Source organism: Suillus subalutaceus (genome assembly GCF_016647625.1).
Source record: "Suillus subalutaceus strain FC151 chromosome Unknown DFJ58scaffold_73, whole genome shotgun sequence".
NCBI classification, from domain to species: Eukaryota; Fungi; Basidiomycota; class Agaricomycetes; order Boletales; family Suillaceae; genus Suillus; species Suillus subalutaceus.
The window spans coordinates 71,486-88,467 of NW_024540322.1; the positions used below are offsets into that span (position 1 = coordinate 71,486).

Consider the following 16,982-nt stretch of genomic DNA (forward strand, 5'->3'; position numbering starts at 1 on the left):
ATATAGAGTCGCCATCACGATTAGGTGCACGTGCAGCAAGAGTGGGTCTTTTGAGCATAGTCGTTGGAGCTTTACTGACTGTAGCACTGTAGACTCGTTTTGGACCTCCAGTTCCAGAACCTGAGGGGAAACCACATCTCAACAGCAGACGTGATCATACGCCTGAGAGTCCTCATTCCCATCATTATGATGATCACGCTACCCCTCCTCCGCTTTCCAGGGACTCTTCCATGACGTCGGCACGTGATACCGCTCATCCGTCACAACAATCCAGGCATGACGGGGATGTTTCTCTTCGCGGTCACCAGCTGCCTGAACCGCGGTCCCATGCCCCTGAGAGAAAGGAGGCAAAAGATCTTCCTGAATACCCACGTAGCAGCGGTCGCAATGGTCGTCATGATCACAGTCCCCCTTCACTGGATCATACTAAGGAATGGCGTGTAGATGACTCAAAAAATTCGAAGTGGTCTAGATCACGAGATTTACCTCCACACGAGTCCTCACACCACGCCAATGTAGAGTCCTTGCCCTCCGGCCAGCATGCCGCAAACGACGAAGGGTCGCACCAATCTCTTCCGCTTGCTATGCATCCAGAGCGTGCACGACTCCTGCATAATAACCTTCCCCACTCTCTACCCTCCTCGCCCCGACACAGAACCAAGACGTCCTCGTTCAACTCGTCCCCGTCGTGACTCTGCGCCTTGGGCATCCTCCGGTTCACGTTTCAATCAGCACTTTGAGGAGACTTCCTTCCCTGGAGATCGCTTCGATCGACCGTCTAACAACCACGGAAGCTCTTTAATTGATCGGTTGGGTGTTGATGGCGGACAATCGTCTTTTTCATTGAGAGATCGCGTGAAGGTCCCTATGAAGCGGCCTTCGGATGACCTTACCGTATATGACGCGTTAATGGATGTAGATGATGGCCACGAAGGCTCGAAGCGGAGCAGGAGACGAGGGGGAAAGCTCAAGAAGCCGAGGCGCGCGGCATGATATCCTAGTATTCAATTTTGTTCTTTTTGTTCAACCTTTTGGTCTGCTTTCGGTGATGCATTTCCATTGGACAAAGTATTAGCATTACAATCTCATCTTGTTATGTCTAGTCATTATGATTAATCGTCTTTTGGTTCGGCATCCTTTGCAAGCTATCGTTTAGAGATGAGATGCGTGTTAGTTGGTTGATACGAAGCTACCGTACCTGTCTAAAATTGTCGTGTTCCCAGTGCATTTGAACATAGTCTAGATCTTGTCGTGGCATCAACCATTCCAGAAATAGGAAGAATAAGCAATCCACCACAAGGATGATTGTGTAGATCGGTCCTGCAAATGGCCCTAGTTCCATAGTTCTATGACATCTTAGCCAGGGTCTATCAGCACGATGTGCGCAAAGTTACCTTTGCATCCGAGTCCAGAGATCCTTCTGCTCAGACTTGACGACAGCATCGTACACAATCTCGGTTCGTTCTGCGACTTCTCCCCAGTTGTAGAAATTTTTTACCCTTTGATGAGCTTCTATGGGGTCATGCTGGCCTTTCGAAACAATTGCGACCGCCTCGGACAGCGCACGGATCAAATCTGAAAAAAAAATCACCGTGAAAAGGCGGTCCAGAATGATATGTGCGACTTGTGCAGCGTCCCACACGTACCATCCTCCTCCGGCTTCGCAAACGAGATCATGTCATGAGGGAGAATCTCCGGGACTCCGCCTACTCGTGTCGAGACCACATAAAGACCTGCGCATGCAGCTTCCAATATGGCGATCCCAAACGCTTCCGTCAATGATGTGTTCAGAAATATAGATCCTCGCACGAGAACCTGCAGACGTGTATGAATCATGATCAGGAGAATCGAATTCGCTCATGTCTACTCACGTCTCGCACGTCGCGATGTCGAACTGGACCGAGGAGTTCTATGCGGTCTTGAAGGAGATGTCGTTCTCTTACTTGTAACAGGTCATTCAGCTTGGGTCCGTCTCCCCCTAGGCCAGCGAATTAGGGTTAGATGATACTGGGGATGGAGCGACTTACCTACGATGAAATTGACGTTAGGAAAGGCAGAGCATATTCGGGGGGCAGTGGCGACCAGTAAGTCAATGCCTTTACGATACGCCAGACGAGACAAAACCACGATATAGACTGGAGAAAAATCAGTTGTCTCCTTCGACTAAAACGACATGGAAGTACTGACTAGTTTCTGACGACACCGGCTCGGTAGCTGGAGTAAACTGCTCCGCAACCAAAGCGTTTGGAATCACATAAACATTTGGCCGGACGACAAGTGCAGAGGAATCTTCAGACTTCTCAAATAACTGTCCACGCAGGACTGTATTTTCCCTTCTGATTCACGGTCACGAGAAAATAAGGACAGTATCGATTGTAAAAGTTGACCACTTACCCAGTATGTGAGACACAAATCACAGCGTCGACATTTTTGAGAGCAGCCGCAAGGAGTTTGTTGGTTAATATGCTCGCTGCATCTTCAAACCCGAAAAGACTGTGATCGGTGAACACCGTGCGGACGCCAAGATGGTGCGCGTGTAGAATAGCCTCCTGGCCCAGAGACGATAAACTCGCGTGCGCATGAATTAGGTGAATATGCTCGCGTGCAATGATGACGCGGAAATACGGCAAAAATGTAAAATAATTCGGAAGAGTGGCGGAGGAGGCGATGGTAGGAAATGGTATGTAGTATACCTTCAAGCCTGGCAGAAGCCAACGGACGCCTACTCTGTCTGGAGGATGACTGTGTGTGATTACGATCACCTGCGAATGTTGGATGCAAGATAAACGACATTGCAGAGAACGTCAAAGGAAGTGTGAAAAATCATACCTTGTGACCACGACGGATGAGATTTGCACTGAGCATGAATATGTGGTTTTCCACTCCTCCCACGTTCGGGTGGAAGAAATCGGATATCATCCTGAATAGTATAGCATTTAGAACATGTTTCGCTCTATACAGAACACATACGCAATGGCGAGAGGCTCATGCTTCATTTCGTGACAACAATCGAGTGAAGAGTAATACAACCGCAGGCCGGGGTTCGCTGAAGAAAAGAAAAAAAAAGTGGCTCGACCCAGGATCGAACTGGGAACCTTCTGTGAACAAACTAATGTGAGACAGAAATCATAACCATTAGACCATCGAACCATACAAAAATGGATGTTACTGTGTAGGCAATTAATGGCATGAGATAATCATGCTTGAACCTTATCCGAGTTCGATTAGGACTAAACTGCACCACTCGAAAACGTTCCCCGATTTCATCTCCAGTACAGTCGACCTACTCTACTGCTGGGTCGTGACAGTAGTGGGTATATAACGTTCTTTTAGCTCAGTAAATACGGAGCGTGCACCAATCCATCTGTGCTTCTTTATTTCAACGGGCTATTCTACTGAGGTGCGTTTTGAAAATGTAGAAGACTCGATGTACGATCGAACCAGCTTGGTTTTCAAATTACCGTGACGATTAGTCAAAGAACACCTTTTGAAGAGGAACCTCTTCCCGAAGCCCTTCGTCATGATGACATGCCCCTTCTAATGAGGGCACTCGGTACTCTGTTTTTGTGCACTGAGGCGGCCCGATCTTGAAGATCATGAGAAGTCGCTGCAATCCGAGAAAGCATTCGAAATCGTTAGGACCAGGATGTCCTCTATGTTGGACAACGTTATCACCACAGTAAGTTATCTGACTCTCCGCGAGCTGAAGCCTGCGCTAACATACTCCCCCAAAGGCGGGCGTCCTCCTCGCTACAAGTGGTGTATTCGCACTACGGACTCCTATAACCTATTTTGACTATTCATCACCCGCTCCCTATTGTCTGCTCTTTATGTTGTTCATGCTCGCCATGATTGCGATCTTAACATCTGTCTCGAGCATGTTGCGCTAGATCCATACCGACCAGCAGACTCAAAAAGTAAGTTTTATCCTCACTCTACCAAGTACTTACACCAACTGACGGAGTATCAGCAACTCAAGTTAGGTGGCTACTTTGTCGTGTCCTACCTGTTGTCAATAGTCATTCCCATGTTCTTCGTAGCCTGGTCCCTGCATTGTTTCGTATTTGGTGAGTTGTTCCGTCATTTGGTGCTCCCTCTGGCCTCTCATGTATTTCACTTCCAACGATGTTGATAGCAGGCTTTGTTCCCAAAGCCTATTCTGCCGCGCCCTTACTGTGCTCTGGTTGGTCACGTACGTTGCTAACACTGGGACGATATCAATGGAATTTATGCGGAAATATGTAACAAGCTTCGAATCACGCTAGATATCGCCAGTGCGTAATTTCTACTTTGCTTTCTTGTTTTGACAGCACTGTGTCTTGTGTGCTTTATCAGAAGAAAGTTTCCGGGCACAGATTATGATGGGTAGATATTTATAAAGGTGATCCCTTGATCTTGTTTTAACATTGATTAGGGCTTGTTTATGTTAAAATATCATAATTCTCCCTCATCTGAAACACAGAGGGTGTACGACAGTCTGGCGGATACATACTGGTAAGGTGATAACAGCAGCCGGGATTCCAGAAATGAAAATTGATGGCGAATCCGATTAATATGAACAAATACGATTTGCTGCTCCATTAGAATCTTCTTGCGCAGCGATTGCACAGTACTGTTCACTGCCTTGTGTAAACTTGTGGAGCGCTACTGCAGCACGTGTACGGTCCTGTCTCCCTGACCATTGGACACGATCGGGCGTGCGACGGGATGGATTGCCTTATTCGATCTGTGTGGATGCAAAACGTTAGTCTAAGGCCCGTCGCGTAATGCGAAGGAAGATTCGAATGGTTCATCTGAATTCGGCTGCATGCCATGACTCAATGCATCGAATGCTTCAGCCTTCCTGTACTAGGTTGCATGGCTGTCCCCAAGCAATGTGAAGGATACGATGGGTACAATGTGCCGAGCGACGACGGCTAGCTCAGGAGCAACACATACTTTGCCTTCCCTCTGAGTCTGTCTAACAGGGTGCCCCGCTGCTCGAATCTGGCTTCAAGACCCCGGACAATGTCATCTAAAATGGTCGGGGGAAGGGAGTCCAGTGCAACTCGATGAAGCTCGATGGAGTGTCTCGCCAACTTGTTGACAATCAAGTGACCCATCAGGCTAGCAAATACGTGCATACTAGTACTGCACAATAAACTAAAGTTCGAACCGTTGGACAGCGAGAACCTACGAAGGAACTCCGTAACCATATTGACACTATGCGTTCCGCGTCAGGGACAGGTATTATAATTACTCGTTCATGCATGCATGATTTGGCATCTTCTTCCGAGTCTTCCGGAGCACAATTGGACAACATCCAGACTCCAAACCATCGGCAGTGTGTTATGAGTCTACATCCGAGTGCCGCCACACAAACCAAATACGAACAACAAATAATTCAAACACCGCAACTTTGGACTCTAACACACTTGGCCGACTGGCACAAGTTGTAGTGGCGCAAACGTTGCAACTGTTTGTCCCTCCAAAAAAAACATTCCAAGTAGTCGCCAGTGTATTAGTTAATAGTGTGACCTAGTGTGACATAACAGATAACCCATTTTGATTTTTTGAGTTAACCTCGAGCGTTTGCCATTATTACGATGTCGGCCCGCCAATTCAAAGTACCCAGTTTTACCGATATGAAGATGATCGTTCGCAATAAATTTGGTATCACCCCCTGTACTTGGCAACTTCAGTCGGCTTTGCATCAGCTTGAGAAGAAGAATGTCTTTACTATTTCTCCGACTGGCTCAGGCAAAACATTCATGTTCTGGATCCCCCTTTTATTCAACGACAATGGAATTATCCTCATAGTGACACCTCTGAATATTCTTGGCGAGAAAACTCACAATGAAGCAAAAATGCTGGGCTTCTCAGCCTACAACCTTTCTGCAGAAAATTCTACTGATGAAGCTTTCAATGTGGGTGCATGTCGTTTGTATCTAGCTGTGCTAATGCTTGTTATACACGATAGGACATTGTAAAGCTCAAGTACCATGTCATTACGGTCAGTCCAGAGCGAGTACTTGGGGACACACGATTTAAGAATTTATGGAAGTCCAAAAGGTTTACGAACGCTCTTTTCAATGTTACATTTGACGAAGGCCATTGTATTAGTGAATGGGGCAAAGATTTTCGACCTTTGTATAGTGAATTGGGGAACCTTCGATGGTTCCTTCCAGACCATGTCTCTTTTCATACAGTGTCAGCGACAATGCCACCACACATCCTCCATGACGTTCAGTCAAAACTTCATATTCGATCATACAATACTACAAAGATTATACGCTCTAATGACCGTCCCAACATTCACCTCATGGTGGAGGAGATGAAATATTCCCGCAGCTCCATGCATGATCTTACCCGGATATTCTCTTTCAATGGGAACACGCCACATGAAAAATTCATGCTCTTTACCAACTCGCACGACAAAGCTGAGAGTGCTTGTAGCTGCATCCATCTGCATATGCCACCGCGATCACGAGATAAGGTCGTTTGGTTTCACTCCGGCATGTCTATGGATTTTCGCGTTGATGCAATGGATAAGCTTCGTAGAGGGGACATTTGGGGTGTCTGCTGTACGGATGCTGCAGGAATGGTGAGTTGTTGTTTGTGGACTGATTGGTACTCAAGCTCACAGTATTCAGGGTCTTGACTTGCGTGATATCACCCTCGTCATTCAATGGGGATATACGCCATCGCTATGCACATTAATGCAGAGACTTGGACGTGCAGCGCGAGACCCGTTACTAACAGCACTTGCAGTATACTTTGTCGAGCCAATGTATTTTGATACTTACCATGGAAAGCAGAAGCGCCCCTCGCCACAGGGACACATAAGTGTTCCTACTAGGAAGAGGGCAAAGCACTCTGAGACAAATAAGGCCAACGGCAGCCGGTTGGACAGGGAGGATAGTGAGCTAGAGGACCATGGTGGTATTGTCAGTGACGCAGAAGAAAATGTTGACGGGGACATGGGGAGAGACAATATTGCAGAGGCCGCGAGCATGCCAGCTCATGAAGTATCACTGGGGATGTCCACACATCCACAAGATCCTCCTGGCTTCGCCGGGGCTGTAGCAAAGATTTTGCCAAGTGGGCTTGACAACGACGCAGTCGAGCAATCAGCGATGTATGCATTTATAAATGCTCACCTTCGTGGCTTGTGTCATCGAAGGGTAGCAGATGAATATTTCAACAATCCTAGTATCGGTGAGCGCCTGCATTGTTCAAATAGATCATAGACTTACCTGGTTATAAAGATCAGGCGGTGAGGGACGCCAGTTCCAGCAGCCCTTGTTGTGCGAGATGCAGTGTTAAGTCATCGTGTTACTGCTGTGACATTTGTAACCCCACAGCGTTACAATCTCGTCTGTTCCCATCACTTCCACTACCATCCACTCGGGCAAAACGCAAATTCACTATCAAACCATACAAGATGACAACCGGGGGACACAATCTTCGCTGGGAGCTCCTCCAGTGGAGAAGCTTTAAGGTGCTTGAGGAGGATCTTGATGGTGATGACTTCTTCAGCCCTCAAATCATTATGTCAAATAAAATCTTGGATCGAATCATTGACCTTGCTCACTACTCGAAAATTGTCACCGTAACTGCCCTCTTTGAGCAGACGCATTGGTGCTATACAGATTTATACGGCCCTGAAATCCTCAAAATTATCAATACATGCATCCCGTTACCACAACCACCATCTCCCAAGCCAGTGGCTTCGGTATCTGTCCCTGTTCTTGGTTCCTCCTCTATCACAAACCAACATTCTCTTGCGCCAAACCCACAGCCGATTGAAGCTGCTGGTTCTGTAGACGGTCTTTCCGCGAAGTGACTGAGGAAGTGTAGTGCATGCGGGAACTATGGTCATATTGGTAAGTGTTTATTCAGCTCAATGACTGTGTCTGACATGAAGAGTTTCTAGCATCAAACAAACTATGTCCAAAATATGTTCCCAGACCACGACGATCAAAAGCAAAGGCAAACACCGAGAACAATCCTCCAGCGGTGGCTGGTCCATCATTATCCTGACAGGTTAGTCGAGGAAATCGTCTGCCTCAATGTCAAAACTACTACTATCCTCTTCATTAACAACCTTTTGTTCCTGCATCAGTGTCATTCCTGCTGAAACCTGGTCCGGTACTACTCGCAGGGCCTTCCAGCCGTCCTTTGACAGATGTACATTCTTGTCTTTCATATGCCCAGATAGTTTTTTTATTGTCTTCGTCATATCCGGTGCTGAGTGCCGAATGGTTCGGTGCTGTAAGTGAAACACGTTCTCCATAGTAACATGACAGCTACGGTATATTTCAATGAGCAGAGATTCCTTTATAATGTGCTCAAGAGTGCCGTTTGGGCCACCACCTGGGAAAATTACCTTGATTTGAATGAAACTTGAGCTTAACGGGTAATGGTTAGCGATTACTCACCTTGGTGTACAGGTTGTTTCGTTCAACAAGCCAGTCAACAGTGCAGAATGCTGCACTCTTCCCAGTTAGATTGCACAGTAAGTTCATTCGTATAATGTCACTGTCAAGACTCAAGCTTAGCAGGTGCACTGACATCCAATCAAACTGACTTGTACCTCAATGATTCCGGCCAGTTAAACTGTAAGTTGTTCAGAAATCTGGATATCTGTGACGAGTACTTATGCTTTCCGGCAGCTTTGAAAATGTATATCTATGGGAGGAAGGACGCCTCTACCCTTCCAATGTCTCCAGTATTCATGGCCTGACACAGGTCAATATACAGCAGCTCGTCTCGGTTACGCAAGGTTTGGTTTTCGAACCGCTTATCTCGTTGTCCCACTGGTTTTGACCGTGCAGTATCCAGGCCATCTGTTGTTGCCACGTATTTCTGCACAATGGTATGTGACATCATGACAATGACGTCCCAGGTTGGCTCTGATTCGGCAAATTTTTCCAGTGTTGTATACATCGCGTTTTGGTGTTGTGCCTCGATCCGCAAACAATCAAGCATCGAGGCCCAGACATCATGATGAAGGACATTGTGTACACGCCTGAATCCTGGCTTGCTAACAATCTTCCCCGTTTCATCAGGCCGTAGAATGCCTATGTGCTGATACAGGCTATTCTCATCATCACGTCCTTCTTTCGGCTGGATATGTGTACGCCAAAGGGCATCGGTGCACGCCATCTTATAGTGGAATAACCCCAGCAAGAAGATGACATATTGAAGGCGGTTTTTTGGTGTGTGCTCGACCCGTTGGCTATTGCGGACAGTGTCTAATCTTTCTTTTGTCAAAAGGTCACCATGGACAATAATGACGTGTTTGGTCATGTCAACATCATGATCAGCATTGAAACTGCTGTCACGCTTGTCGCCAATCCCACCCTGTCGAAATAGGTCCTCTAAGACCTCAATGTTGCCATCTGTAGTCGATTGTTTGATATCCATCGCACGACAAGGGATCTGATAGGTTGTATGAACAGGTATCCTCTTTATGGTCTCCGGTTCACCAAGGTCCTTCAAGAAATGTTTGAACTTCTGATGCTGATTGATGAGAATTGCTCGCACATGCCAGGCAAACGCTGCAGTTTGTGGACTGGGCTTTGTTGGATTGATTTGGTGACTGTATGTATCCTTTTTGTGCAGGTCCATCATGGCTCTCATCTTGTTCATCAGCGGTGTGACTGACGGCAATGGATTCCTGTGGTCTGATGCCCATAATTGAGCAGAACATTTCAAAGCAACGGCATTGCTCTCATCAATACCGAAAAGCGGGACAACTGTGGCAGATGTGGCGCTCACAAATGAGGACCGGTTCTCTAGGGTAGGTTGAGATGTCTTGAAAGCAATGTCGAAGTTATCGTATGCGAAGGCTGCTCAAAGTGTGCATACTTCACTCCTGATTTTGCTGCTAATCTCTTTCGAGACGGACGTTACTGCATTATGGATCGACGACAGGCTGATCGAAAGACCTGCATGAGCCAAAACCTCGACTACTTTCTCCGGCACACAAGTTGACTTCATGAAGAATCCCATCCAACCCTGTAAGTAGTTGCACTTTTCGTTCGAGCTTTGCAAACATATGCTGATTGCCACTACAGCCTTCTAATAAATACTGTCAGTACTGTACCTGCTGCTACACTTTGGGACTTACAATAACGAGTAGCGCCTCATTCCTTTCAGCAGCACGACGCTGGCGCTTTTTTGGGCGCCTCTCAAAGGCTTCTTCACTTTCATCATCGCTGTCATCATTGCCTGGCCCCATCGACCCAATACTATCTCCACTGAATTCGCCCAAATCCATCTCTCGTTGTTCAACAGCGTCTGCCATATGTGACCCCACAGCTGAGGGACTTGGCATTTTGCGCCAGCAGCTGTCCCTGCTGTCAAGAAGGGCCATCATTAAATTCCAAAGGTGTGGGGCAACAGTTTTCATTTTCATTGCAAGTTGATCGATGAGTAGCGTCTCGAGTTGTTCCACAGTCACCGACGTTGCTCGAAAATGAAGGCCGTGCTGTTGGAGACTGAGTTCGGCAACTTCTCGACACAATTCTGTGTGTACAAGGGCAATTGCCCAGGAGAGGACGGATGAATGTGAGTCTTCATTAGCGTTCAGCAGCGTGCACATCTGACTCGCATTAGATCTCAGCGAGAGTTTTGCGTCCTGGTGTTCGACATGGCTGCTTTCGAGAATGCCACTCATGAAGGTTGACGTGGACAGGCCATTATCTTGTAGGCACTGTATCACTTTTGACAGTCTGCTTGCAAGATTCATGGTACAACAGCATTTCAAGCACGACAGTGCTCATTTTATCACGAACTCGTTGACTACTATGCCTCATGTTCTCCGCACACCATTCCTGCTAATAGTTTATTTATATAATAATAAACATATTTCAATAATTATATTATGTTTATTTAAATACTCCCGTGTCACGCTTGGGGAACTGGCGACTACTTGGAATGTTTTTTTTGGAGGGACAAACAGTTGCAACGTTTGCGCCACTACAACTTGTGCCAGTCGGCCAAGTGTGTTAGAGTCCAAAGTTGCGGTGTTTGAATTATTTGTTGTTCGTATTTGGTTTGTGTGGCGGCACTCGGATGTAGACTCATAACACACTGCCGATGGTTTGGAGTCTGGACAACATCATGGTTGCGCTCATTTCAGACTGATGGCAGCAGTACACTCTAGTAATCTCTCACACTTGACAGGACCGTTCTCACAGGGACTCCTTATAGATCCTATTTTCGACTCGATAACGATTAAAATCAACGGTGGGTACTCGGGGGTCGCTTGCCAGTACGCATAGAAACCTATTGACAGGATGAGCCGCGCAGGAGCATTGACAACTACGCTACCCAAGAAAATGTGATTCAAGGCATAATCACTGAAGAATATAATATTTGGTAGGTACCGAGACGATAAGGTGCGCAAATTGGCAATGTGCTCGCGGAGTTTGAAATTACGTTTGAACGCCCGAGCGTGGCAAGGCGAGACAACCAACTCCGGAGTACGAACTTGGTGCGAGCTGACGTTTAACTTTATCAATTTTCCGAACGCTACTAGAATTCCCCGACTTCCATTTCGCCAGCAGTCGGGATACATATTGCAGATCTCAGATCTAGGATCTGACAATGATCAGTGCCTAACCTGTGGAACAATGTTTGGTCAACTCCATACATTACTAGTAAGCTATCCGATCATCGGCTTCCAGCAAGCGCTTATCATAGTTGATATCTTATACTTAATGTCGCATCTTCCTGTTCCCAGGTCAGTATTGGAAGTGCACTAGTCCGTCTGTACCCATCTCTTCATGGCCTCGCTCTATTCCACCGAGGTGCGCTTTATAGACGTAGAATGGTGTGCTATATGACTGAACTACGCTGTGGTTTCAAGTCATATGTGACTACTGATCGAAGGGCACTCGTCGAAGAGGAACCCCTCCCAGAAGTCCTTCGTGACATGTCCCTCTTAATGAGGGTACTATGTTTTTTTGCACTAGGGCGTCCCGATATTCAATACCATTGAAAGTCGCTGCAATCAGAGCAAGCCTTCGAAGTCGTCAGGGGTAGGTTGTGCTCTATCCTGGTCAATTCTCTTACCACCGTAAACTATCCAACTACCTACGAGCTGAAGCCGGCGCTAATATATTCCCCAACAGGCGGGCGTCCTCCTCGCTACAAGTGGTATTTTCCTTACCACGGGCACTCCTGTGCCATACTTTGACTATACATCATCAGCTCCATATTGTCTGCTTTATGTATCGCTCATGCTCGCCATGATTGCGATGTTGATATCCGGCCTGAGCATGTTACGCTGGATCCATGCCGAGCGGCAGTGGACTCAAAAAGTATGTTTTATTCTCGCTTTACTGATTCCACCGGCTGACCTAAATATGATCAGCAACTCAAGCTAGGCGACTACTTCGTTGTGTGCTACCTGTTGTCAATAGTCACCCCTATTGTCTTGGTCGCCTGGTCCCTGCATTGTTTCATATTCGGTGAGTTGTTCCATCATTTGGGGACCCCTCTGGGCTCTCATGCATTTCACCCCCCAGCGATCTTGATAGCAGGCTTTTACTCCCAAAGCACAGTCTGCCGCGCCGTCACTGCGCTCTGGCTGGTCACATACATTGCTAACTTTGGGACGATATTGATGGAATTTATGTTGAAGTACTATGCGACAGGCTTCGAATCACGCTAGTTATCGACAGTAGTTTCCGCTTTATTCCTTCCTAGTCCCGGATCGTGATGATGATGTCCACTGTAATTGACGCTTCGTCTGTTTTTTGTACAATGATAAATCGGTGTTTATGCAATTTATCACAGTGCGATGATAAGATATACCCTCTAAGATCACACAAAAATTAAATCTAGGTCAAAAATACGGCTTACTATCTAATGAGTGCAACGGAAACTTTCCGCCTTTTGCCAATGTGTGCGCGTCTGATGTTACAGGAACCAAATACGAGTCTGTCACCCCTGTCACAGTATCTGCAAGCCTATTCCGGTCCATATTACGGGTGTTAGAGTAAAGACCGGTGGGGAGACAGGTCACGAGTGGAGCCTGGAGGACCGTATATGGTGAAGGCGAGAACCGCAGCTGGACGCATGTGACGAATGTGGAAACTTCAACGCCCTGAAGAGTTCGAGCGTTAAACACATCTAACTTTCACTCGCCGCGTCAAATCACGAATCACGATGGGCCAGTGTTTCAGTGATACAGCTAGCCTCACCGATTTCGTCAACAAGCCAGGTCAGAAATCCATTCCATGATGCATCTCACGAGCGATTAAATGGTACTCTTTAGGTGTCGAAGACAAGCAGCTCACCGCTCAGGATATTAACCGTGGCTTAGACTTAACGGCCAAGCACCTCAATGGCAAGAAAAAGCAGATCACTGTCGTTGCTGTCGGTGGCGCTATAAACACGATTCTTCTTCGTGCGTATTCGTTCAACGATCTCTCATGACGTCACTGATAATCTCATCCAGGCTCCCGTGCCTCTACAGCGGATGTAGATTTCTTCAGCGTTGACACTGTAAACAATCCCGTCTTGCGAGATGGTATCAGAAGCGCCGCCAAGACCATGCAGCTTGGTGATGGCTGGATGAACAATCACACTGCACTTTTCATCGCTTCCAACACTAAAACCGATCTCTATAACGAAGCGATTCGCGATGGCGTAGTCATCTTCGATAAGCCTGGGCTTAAGGTGGTGGCTGCGCCCTGGATGTACTGTCTAGTAGCCAAACTGGAGAAGGCTGGAAAGAGAGGGAATGCGAAGTCCTATGATATGTCCGATGCGGCGCAATACCTCATCCAAGAATCCAAGAGGAGGAGGGCAAAAATCAAGGTCGCAGACATTGAGGCGAAAGCGAAAGCGTACGGGGTCAACATCCAGGAGGCGCAGATTACGCAGTTAAAGGCTTTATGTGTAGGGTATATGGAGGGGTAAGTCAGTTCAGCGACGAGCACAGTTTCCTGTAGTACAAGTGTATGATAGTACAAGGATATGAGTATGACGTATTGACCTAAACTTGTAAGTGGGTAGAGAGCTAGTAGTATGAATGTTTCTAGTCAGTAGGTGAATGCACTAGTGGATTCGCGCAATACGTCGAGACTTCTTATATATCAACGACTACAGGAGGCCGTACATCGCGGTCTCGCGGACCTCCTACAACAGAGGCATTGACAGCAACCGTTCTTATACTGTTATCCCGGCCACTCCAAAGCATCGCCCATAGCAAACGCATAGTGTAAAGCCAACCCCCTTTCTTGCGTACAATATCCTCCCATATTGACTGAGCAGAGTTCCAGGGTATATTCTCGATTCCACGGCCGCCATGAATGTGTCCGAACACATGAAGTACAGGCGGGTGTGTCCTACAGAGTTCCCACATACGTGCAAGTAGGGCCCTGCAACCAAGTCCGGTGAGGTCGAGATGACCATGAGGAGGACCGTGAGTAATGAGGATATCTGTGCCGTCGGGAATGATAGCCCAACGGCTGGGAGTGTCAGTGCCACCCATACGTGGGTACTGGAAGGCGCCATTGCCATGCTGCGGAGTGAATGGGCTGCCAAAGATTTTGAATGCGCGACCGCGCACTTGAATAGTGTGAGCCTCATCCTCCAGATAAATTATGCCACGCTCTCGCCATGTGTGGACCCATGAACGACCCTCATTTGTCTGAAGGTACGTATCGTGATTGCCAGCTATAACGATTTTGTGTTCATGCGGAAGGGAGACTAGCCAGTCGAAGGTAACTTGAAGCTCACGAGGAGTGCCGGAATGGGTGAGATCACCGGCGTGAATGAGAATATCACCGGGTGGTATCAGGGCAGATACGTCGGTGTTGTGAGTGTCTGATATGCATATGGTGCGGACGGGAGAAAACGAACGACGCGGTAGTTGTCGGCTGAGATGACTATATAGCTTCGAGGCTAGATAAAGACTAGGATTCGACTTGAAAAGCTCCCATGGGCTAGGAGCCTTGCGATTAATGATTGCATCCAGGCCAGACATGCTCGCCTGAAAACGACCGATGCATTTTGAAGGAGAATATCAAACGCTGGCTTAGTAAGCGAGATATCAAGTGCCGCCGGCTTTGAAGCTAGCTTGAACTTGAACCGCTTCATATATAGTACAGCTGGCAAGTGCATCGTCTTAAGTTCTTTGGTCTCTCGTACCTGACTAATAATCCTTTTCTTCGATTAGCGAGATTCAATCTTTGCGCGTCGCAAGCAGAAAGCCTCCCCCTTCGAAAACATTCCGTCTTTGTATTTTCTACGCGCGCGTATAATCAACCTGCGACGTCAGGCTAATAAGTTAGTAAGTGTATTTAAATGACCGGTTAATTTTCACACCTCTGTCTCTTCTCTTCCCGTTCGATATACAACGTATGTTGCTTTGCGGTACTTAACTGAGTGAGTAGTTTATTATGATGGTGGTCAAGCCTCACCTTGTTTCAATCAAGAAGCTTCTACACCAGTAGTTCGCCTCAAATATCACCAGGTTGGTCAGTTTCAACTTCATCCATGTCAGACGGACGGGCCCAGAGGTGAGTTAATTCCAGCTCCCAAACAACTCGATTCTTCTCTTCTATTATTGACTTTCCGATCAGTCTGAGCGAACCTATCCCTCCAACCCCTTCAACACTCCTTGCAAATCGTACCGCAGTCATCCAGAAGTATCCACTTCGAAGACCCATGTCATGGCGACATTCCCTCATTCCTCGACCTCTCCTCCACCGACTTTTTCCACTCCTTTCTCCTTCATCTAGTGACACACCATCCGCGTCTTTCTATCGTCTTTATCAATTCTTTGTCATAGACTGGACGGTCCAGTTCCGCAATGAGCTCGAATACTTCTGGACGCGGTCTCAACCTGATTGGGCGCTTTCAGCCCTCCCTGATCCATACCCTAATAATAAACCCAAGACAGGCTCCGCCACCGACACAGACGAGGCACTTCAATACGCTATCATGGCTGGACTATGTTACATCATGGAGAAAGCATACAATCGCCTTATTATGAGAGGACTGCCCCGCGACGCGCCTCCTGTCGTGGATGACTTCGAGGAGCTCCAGGCACGCCCCAAGCACCCCGAAAATGTCCCAGCATGGGCAGAAGCGGTCGTTCCGCTTGGTGAGGTGATGGATGTCCCTGACTCGGAGGGGAATGTGCCTACGGATGAGGATGTTGATGAGGATTTCCTGCGCTTTGGAGTCCGGGTGGCGACGCCTCACTGGGTTTTTGTTTGATTGATGATTGCTGTTTTGGAGGATCCGTGGAGGGTACGTTTATGGCCATCCTTAGCGACACACGTCCTCATGTCTGTCCTTCACTATGCAGCATTTCATGACGGTATATCCCCCAAAGCCAAGACGTCGAAATCTTTGGAATTCATATTATCATCTGCATTCATTGGAAAGGTGCCATCATTTCGAGAATTCCAACCAGATACGGCTTAAGTTCAAACCTGAAGTGCCGTAGGCGACGACTTAGAAATTCATTGATGCAACACCGTTGCATGCATTTGCACGTTGTGCTATTAATCATTTGGCTCATTGTCATTGAGAGAGATCCATCTACATCTATCTAGGCCCATTCGCAAACTTCACTGGAACACAAGCACTTCCAGAATACGCAAGAGAGCACCTACGGTGATGGCGATGGGCCTATCGTCAACCACGACATTTCGTTCAAAGAACAACGGACTCGGCAGGCATGTGCATGTGTCCCATTTCCAAGTACAACTTGCGTGGTCTTTTGCTGTCCGCTTAGACACCTGGATCTTCCTCCGCTGTCTCTAGTATGGTATGATGTGGTTCTTGGCAGTGATTAGTCGATTTGTCTATGTAGTCTCAAGACGCCGTACTACTAGTAGATCAGACTAGTCAAAGATCATTGACTTCGATGATGTAGTGAGCTTCGCCACGCGCGGCCAAGGTTTCGCGTTATTATTAAGGCAAGAGCATCAAAAGTCTAATATGCAGGTACTTGACCACCTCATCAGACT

General features: G+C 47.3%; 9 protein-coding genes and 1 non-coding gene across 10 annotated transcripts; 5 read left to right on the top strand and 5 right to left on the bottom strand.

Annotated features, from left to right (window-relative positions):
* Nucleotides 1-898: 898 nt before the first annotated feature.
* DFJ58DRAFT_794687 (glycosyltransferase family 4 protein) lies at nucleotides 899-3,065 on the bottom strand. Its single transcript, XM_041390468.1, has 10 exons — nucleotides 2,971-3,065; nucleotides 2,830-2,920; nucleotides 2,395-2,762; nucleotides 2,188-2,336; nucleotides 2,028-2,135; nucleotides 1,872-1,978; nucleotides 1,647-1,815; nucleotides 1,395-1,575; nucleotides 1,199-1,346; nucleotides 899-1,145 (listed from the first exon to the last, which is right to left on the bottom strand). Exons 1-10 carry the CDS (start codon nucleotides 2,994-2,996, stop codon nucleotides 1,113-1,115), a joined length of 1,380 nt encoding a protein of 459 aa, XP_041242507.1. The 5' UTR covers nucleotides 2,997-3,065; the 3' UTR covers nucleotides 899-1,112.
* Nucleotides 3,066-3,067: 2 nt separating this feature from the next.
* Nucleotides 3,068-3,150, bottom strand: DFJ58DRAFT_t108. Its single transcript has one exon. It is a non-coding gene; the product is annotated as a tRNA-Val (tRNA).
* A 2,480-nt stretch (nucleotides 3,151-5,630) lies between these two features.
* DFJ58DRAFT_662324 (P-loop containing nucleoside triphosphate hydrolase protein) lies at nucleotides 5,631-7,825 on the top strand (the record flags this gene model as incomplete). Its single annotated transcript, XM_041382292.1, has 5 exons — nucleotides 5,631-5,906; nucleotides 5,960-6,478; nucleotides 6,533-6,583; nucleotides 6,633-7,021; nucleotides 7,279-7,825. 5 exons carry the CDS (start codon nucleotides 5,631-5,633, stop codon nucleotides 7,823-7,825), a joined length of 1,782 nt encoding a protein of 593 aa, XP_041242508.1.
* Nucleotides 7,826-8,026: 201 nt separating this feature from the next.
* DFJ58DRAFT_716892 (uncharacterized protein) lies at nucleotides 8,027-9,291 on the bottom strand (the record flags this gene model as incomplete). Its single annotated transcript, XM_041384276.1, has 4 exons — nucleotides 8,027-8,368; nucleotides 8,421-8,520; nucleotides 8,576-8,670; nucleotides 8,695-9,291. The coding sequence occupies 4 exons, from the start codon at nucleotides 9,289-9,291 to the stop codon at nucleotides 8,027-8,029; spliced, it is 1,134 nt and encodes a 377-aa protein (XP_041242509.1).
* An 805-nt stretch (nucleotides 9,292-10,096) lies between these two features.
* Nucleotides 10,097-10,735, bottom strand: DFJ58DRAFT_662285 (uncharacterized protein; the record flags this gene model as incomplete). Its single annotated transcript, XM_041382287.1, has 1 exon — nucleotides 10,097-10,735. One exon carries the CDS (start codon nucleotides 10,733-10,735, stop codon nucleotides 10,097-10,099), a length of 639 nt encoding a protein of 212 aa, XP_041242510.1.
* A 391-nt stretch (nucleotides 10,736-11,126) lies between these two features.
* On the top strand, nucleotides 11,127-12,137 carry DFJ58DRAFT_449588 (uncharacterized protein). The gene is made up of 5 exons (XM_041380458.1): nucleotides 11,127-11,235; nucleotides 11,299-11,648; nucleotides 11,732-11,798; nucleotides 11,850-12,067; nucleotides 12,123-12,137. The coding sequence occupies exons 2-4, from the start codon at nucleotides 11,403-11,405 to the stop codon at nucleotides 11,987-11,989; spliced, it is 453 nt and encodes a 150-aa protein (XP_041242511.1). The 5' UTR covers nucleotides 11,127-11,235; nucleotides 11,299-11,402; the 3' UTR covers nucleotides 11,990-12,067; nucleotides 12,123-12,137.
* On the top strand, nucleotides 12,123-12,699 carry DFJ58DRAFT_794700 (uncharacterized protein). The gene is made up of 3 exons (XM_041390469.1): nucleotides 12,123-12,311; nucleotides 12,365-12,461; nucleotides 12,519-12,699. The coding sequence occupies exons 1-3, from the start codon at nucleotides 12,231-12,233 to the stop codon at nucleotides 12,662-12,664; spliced, it is 324 nt and encodes a 107-aa protein (XP_041242512.1). The 5' UTR covers nucleotides 12,123-12,230; the 3' UTR covers nucleotides 12,665-12,699.
* A 385-nt stretch (nucleotides 12,700-13,084) lies between these two features.
* On the top strand, nucleotides 13,085-14,002 carry DFJ58DRAFT_449595 (uncharacterized protein). Its single transcript, XM_041380459.1, has 3 exons — nucleotides 13,085-13,216; nucleotides 13,271-13,402; nucleotides 13,454-14,002. Exons 1-3 carry the CDS (start codon nucleotides 13,162-13,164, stop codon nucleotides 13,915-13,917), a joined length of 651 nt encoding a protein of 216 aa, XP_041242513.1. The 5' UTR covers nucleotides 13,085-13,161; the 3' UTR covers nucleotides 13,918-14,002.
* An 84-nt stretch (nucleotides 14,003-14,086) lies between these two features.
* DFJ58DRAFT_704650 (metallophosphoesterase domain-containing protein 1) lies at nucleotides 14,087-15,082 on the bottom strand (the record flags this gene model as incomplete). The annotated part of the gene is made up of 1 exon (XM_041383684.1): nucleotides 14,087-15,082. The coding sequence occupies exon 1, from the start codon at nucleotides 14,984-14,986 to the stop codon at nucleotides 14,087-14,089; it is 900 nt and encodes a 299-aa protein (XP_041242514.1). The 5' UTR covers nucleotides 14,987-15,082.
* Nucleotides 15,083-15,498: 416 nt separating this feature from the next.
* DFJ58DRAFT_729449 (uncharacterized protein) lies at nucleotides 15,499-16,224 on the top strand (the record flags this gene model as incomplete). The annotated part of the gene is made up of 2 exons (XM_041385746.1): nucleotides 15,499-15,521; nucleotides 15,585-16,224. 2 exons carry the CDS (start codon nucleotides 15,499-15,501, stop codon nucleotides 16,222-16,224), a joined length of 663 nt encoding a protein of 220 aa, XP_041242515.1.
* Nucleotides 16,225-16,982: the final 758 nt, after the last annotated feature.

Coding starts and splice junctions, on each gene's coding strand:
- DFJ58DRAFT_794687 (XM_041390468.1), bottom strand. CDS start 2,996: ATGAAGCATGAGCCTCTCGCCATTGC. Junction 2,337..2,394: donor ATTTGTGTCTCACATACTGG/GTAAGTGGTCAA, acceptor ACCGTGAATCAG/AAGGGAAAATACAGTCCTGC. Junction 1,146..1,198: donor AACACGACAATTTTAGACAG/GTACGGTAGCTT, acceptor TCTAAACGATAG/CTTGCAAAGGATGCCGAACC.
- DFJ58DRAFT_449595 (XM_041380459.1), top strand. CDS start 13,162: ATGGGCCAGTGTTTCAGTGATACAGCTAGCCTCACCGATTTCGTCAAC. Junction 13,217..13,270: donor CGATTTCGTCAACAAGCCAG/GTCAGAAATCCA, acceptor GGTACTCTTTAG/GTGTCGAAGACAAGCAGCTC. Junction 13,403..13,453: donor TATAAACACGATTCTTCTTC/GTGCGTATTCGT, acceptor AATCTCATCCAG/GCTCCCGTGCCTCTACAGCG.
- DFJ58DRAFT_449588 (XM_041380458.1), top strand. CDS start 11,403: ATGTGCTCGCGGAGTTTGAAATTACGTTTGAACGCCCGAGCGTGGCAA. Junction 11,649..11,731: donor GTCAACTCCATACATTACTA/GTAAGCTATCCG, acceptor TCCTGTTCCCAG/GTCAGTATTGGAAGTGCACT. Junction 11,799..11,849: donor CCTCGCTCTATTCCACCGAG/GTGCGCTTTATA, acceptor AACTACGCTGTG/GTTTCAAGTCATATGTGACT.
- DFJ58DRAFT_794700 (XM_041390469.1), top strand. CDS start 12,231: ATGCTCGCCATGATTGCGATGTTGATATCCGGCCTGAGCATGTTACGC. Junction 12,312..12,364: donor AGCGGCAGTGGACTCAAAAA/GTATGTTTTATT, acceptor AAATATGATCAG/CAACTCAAGCTAGGCGACTA. Junction 12,462..12,518: donor CCTGCATTGTTTCATATTCG/GTGAGTTGTTCC, acceptor TTCACCCCCCAG/CGATCTTGATAGCAGGCTTT.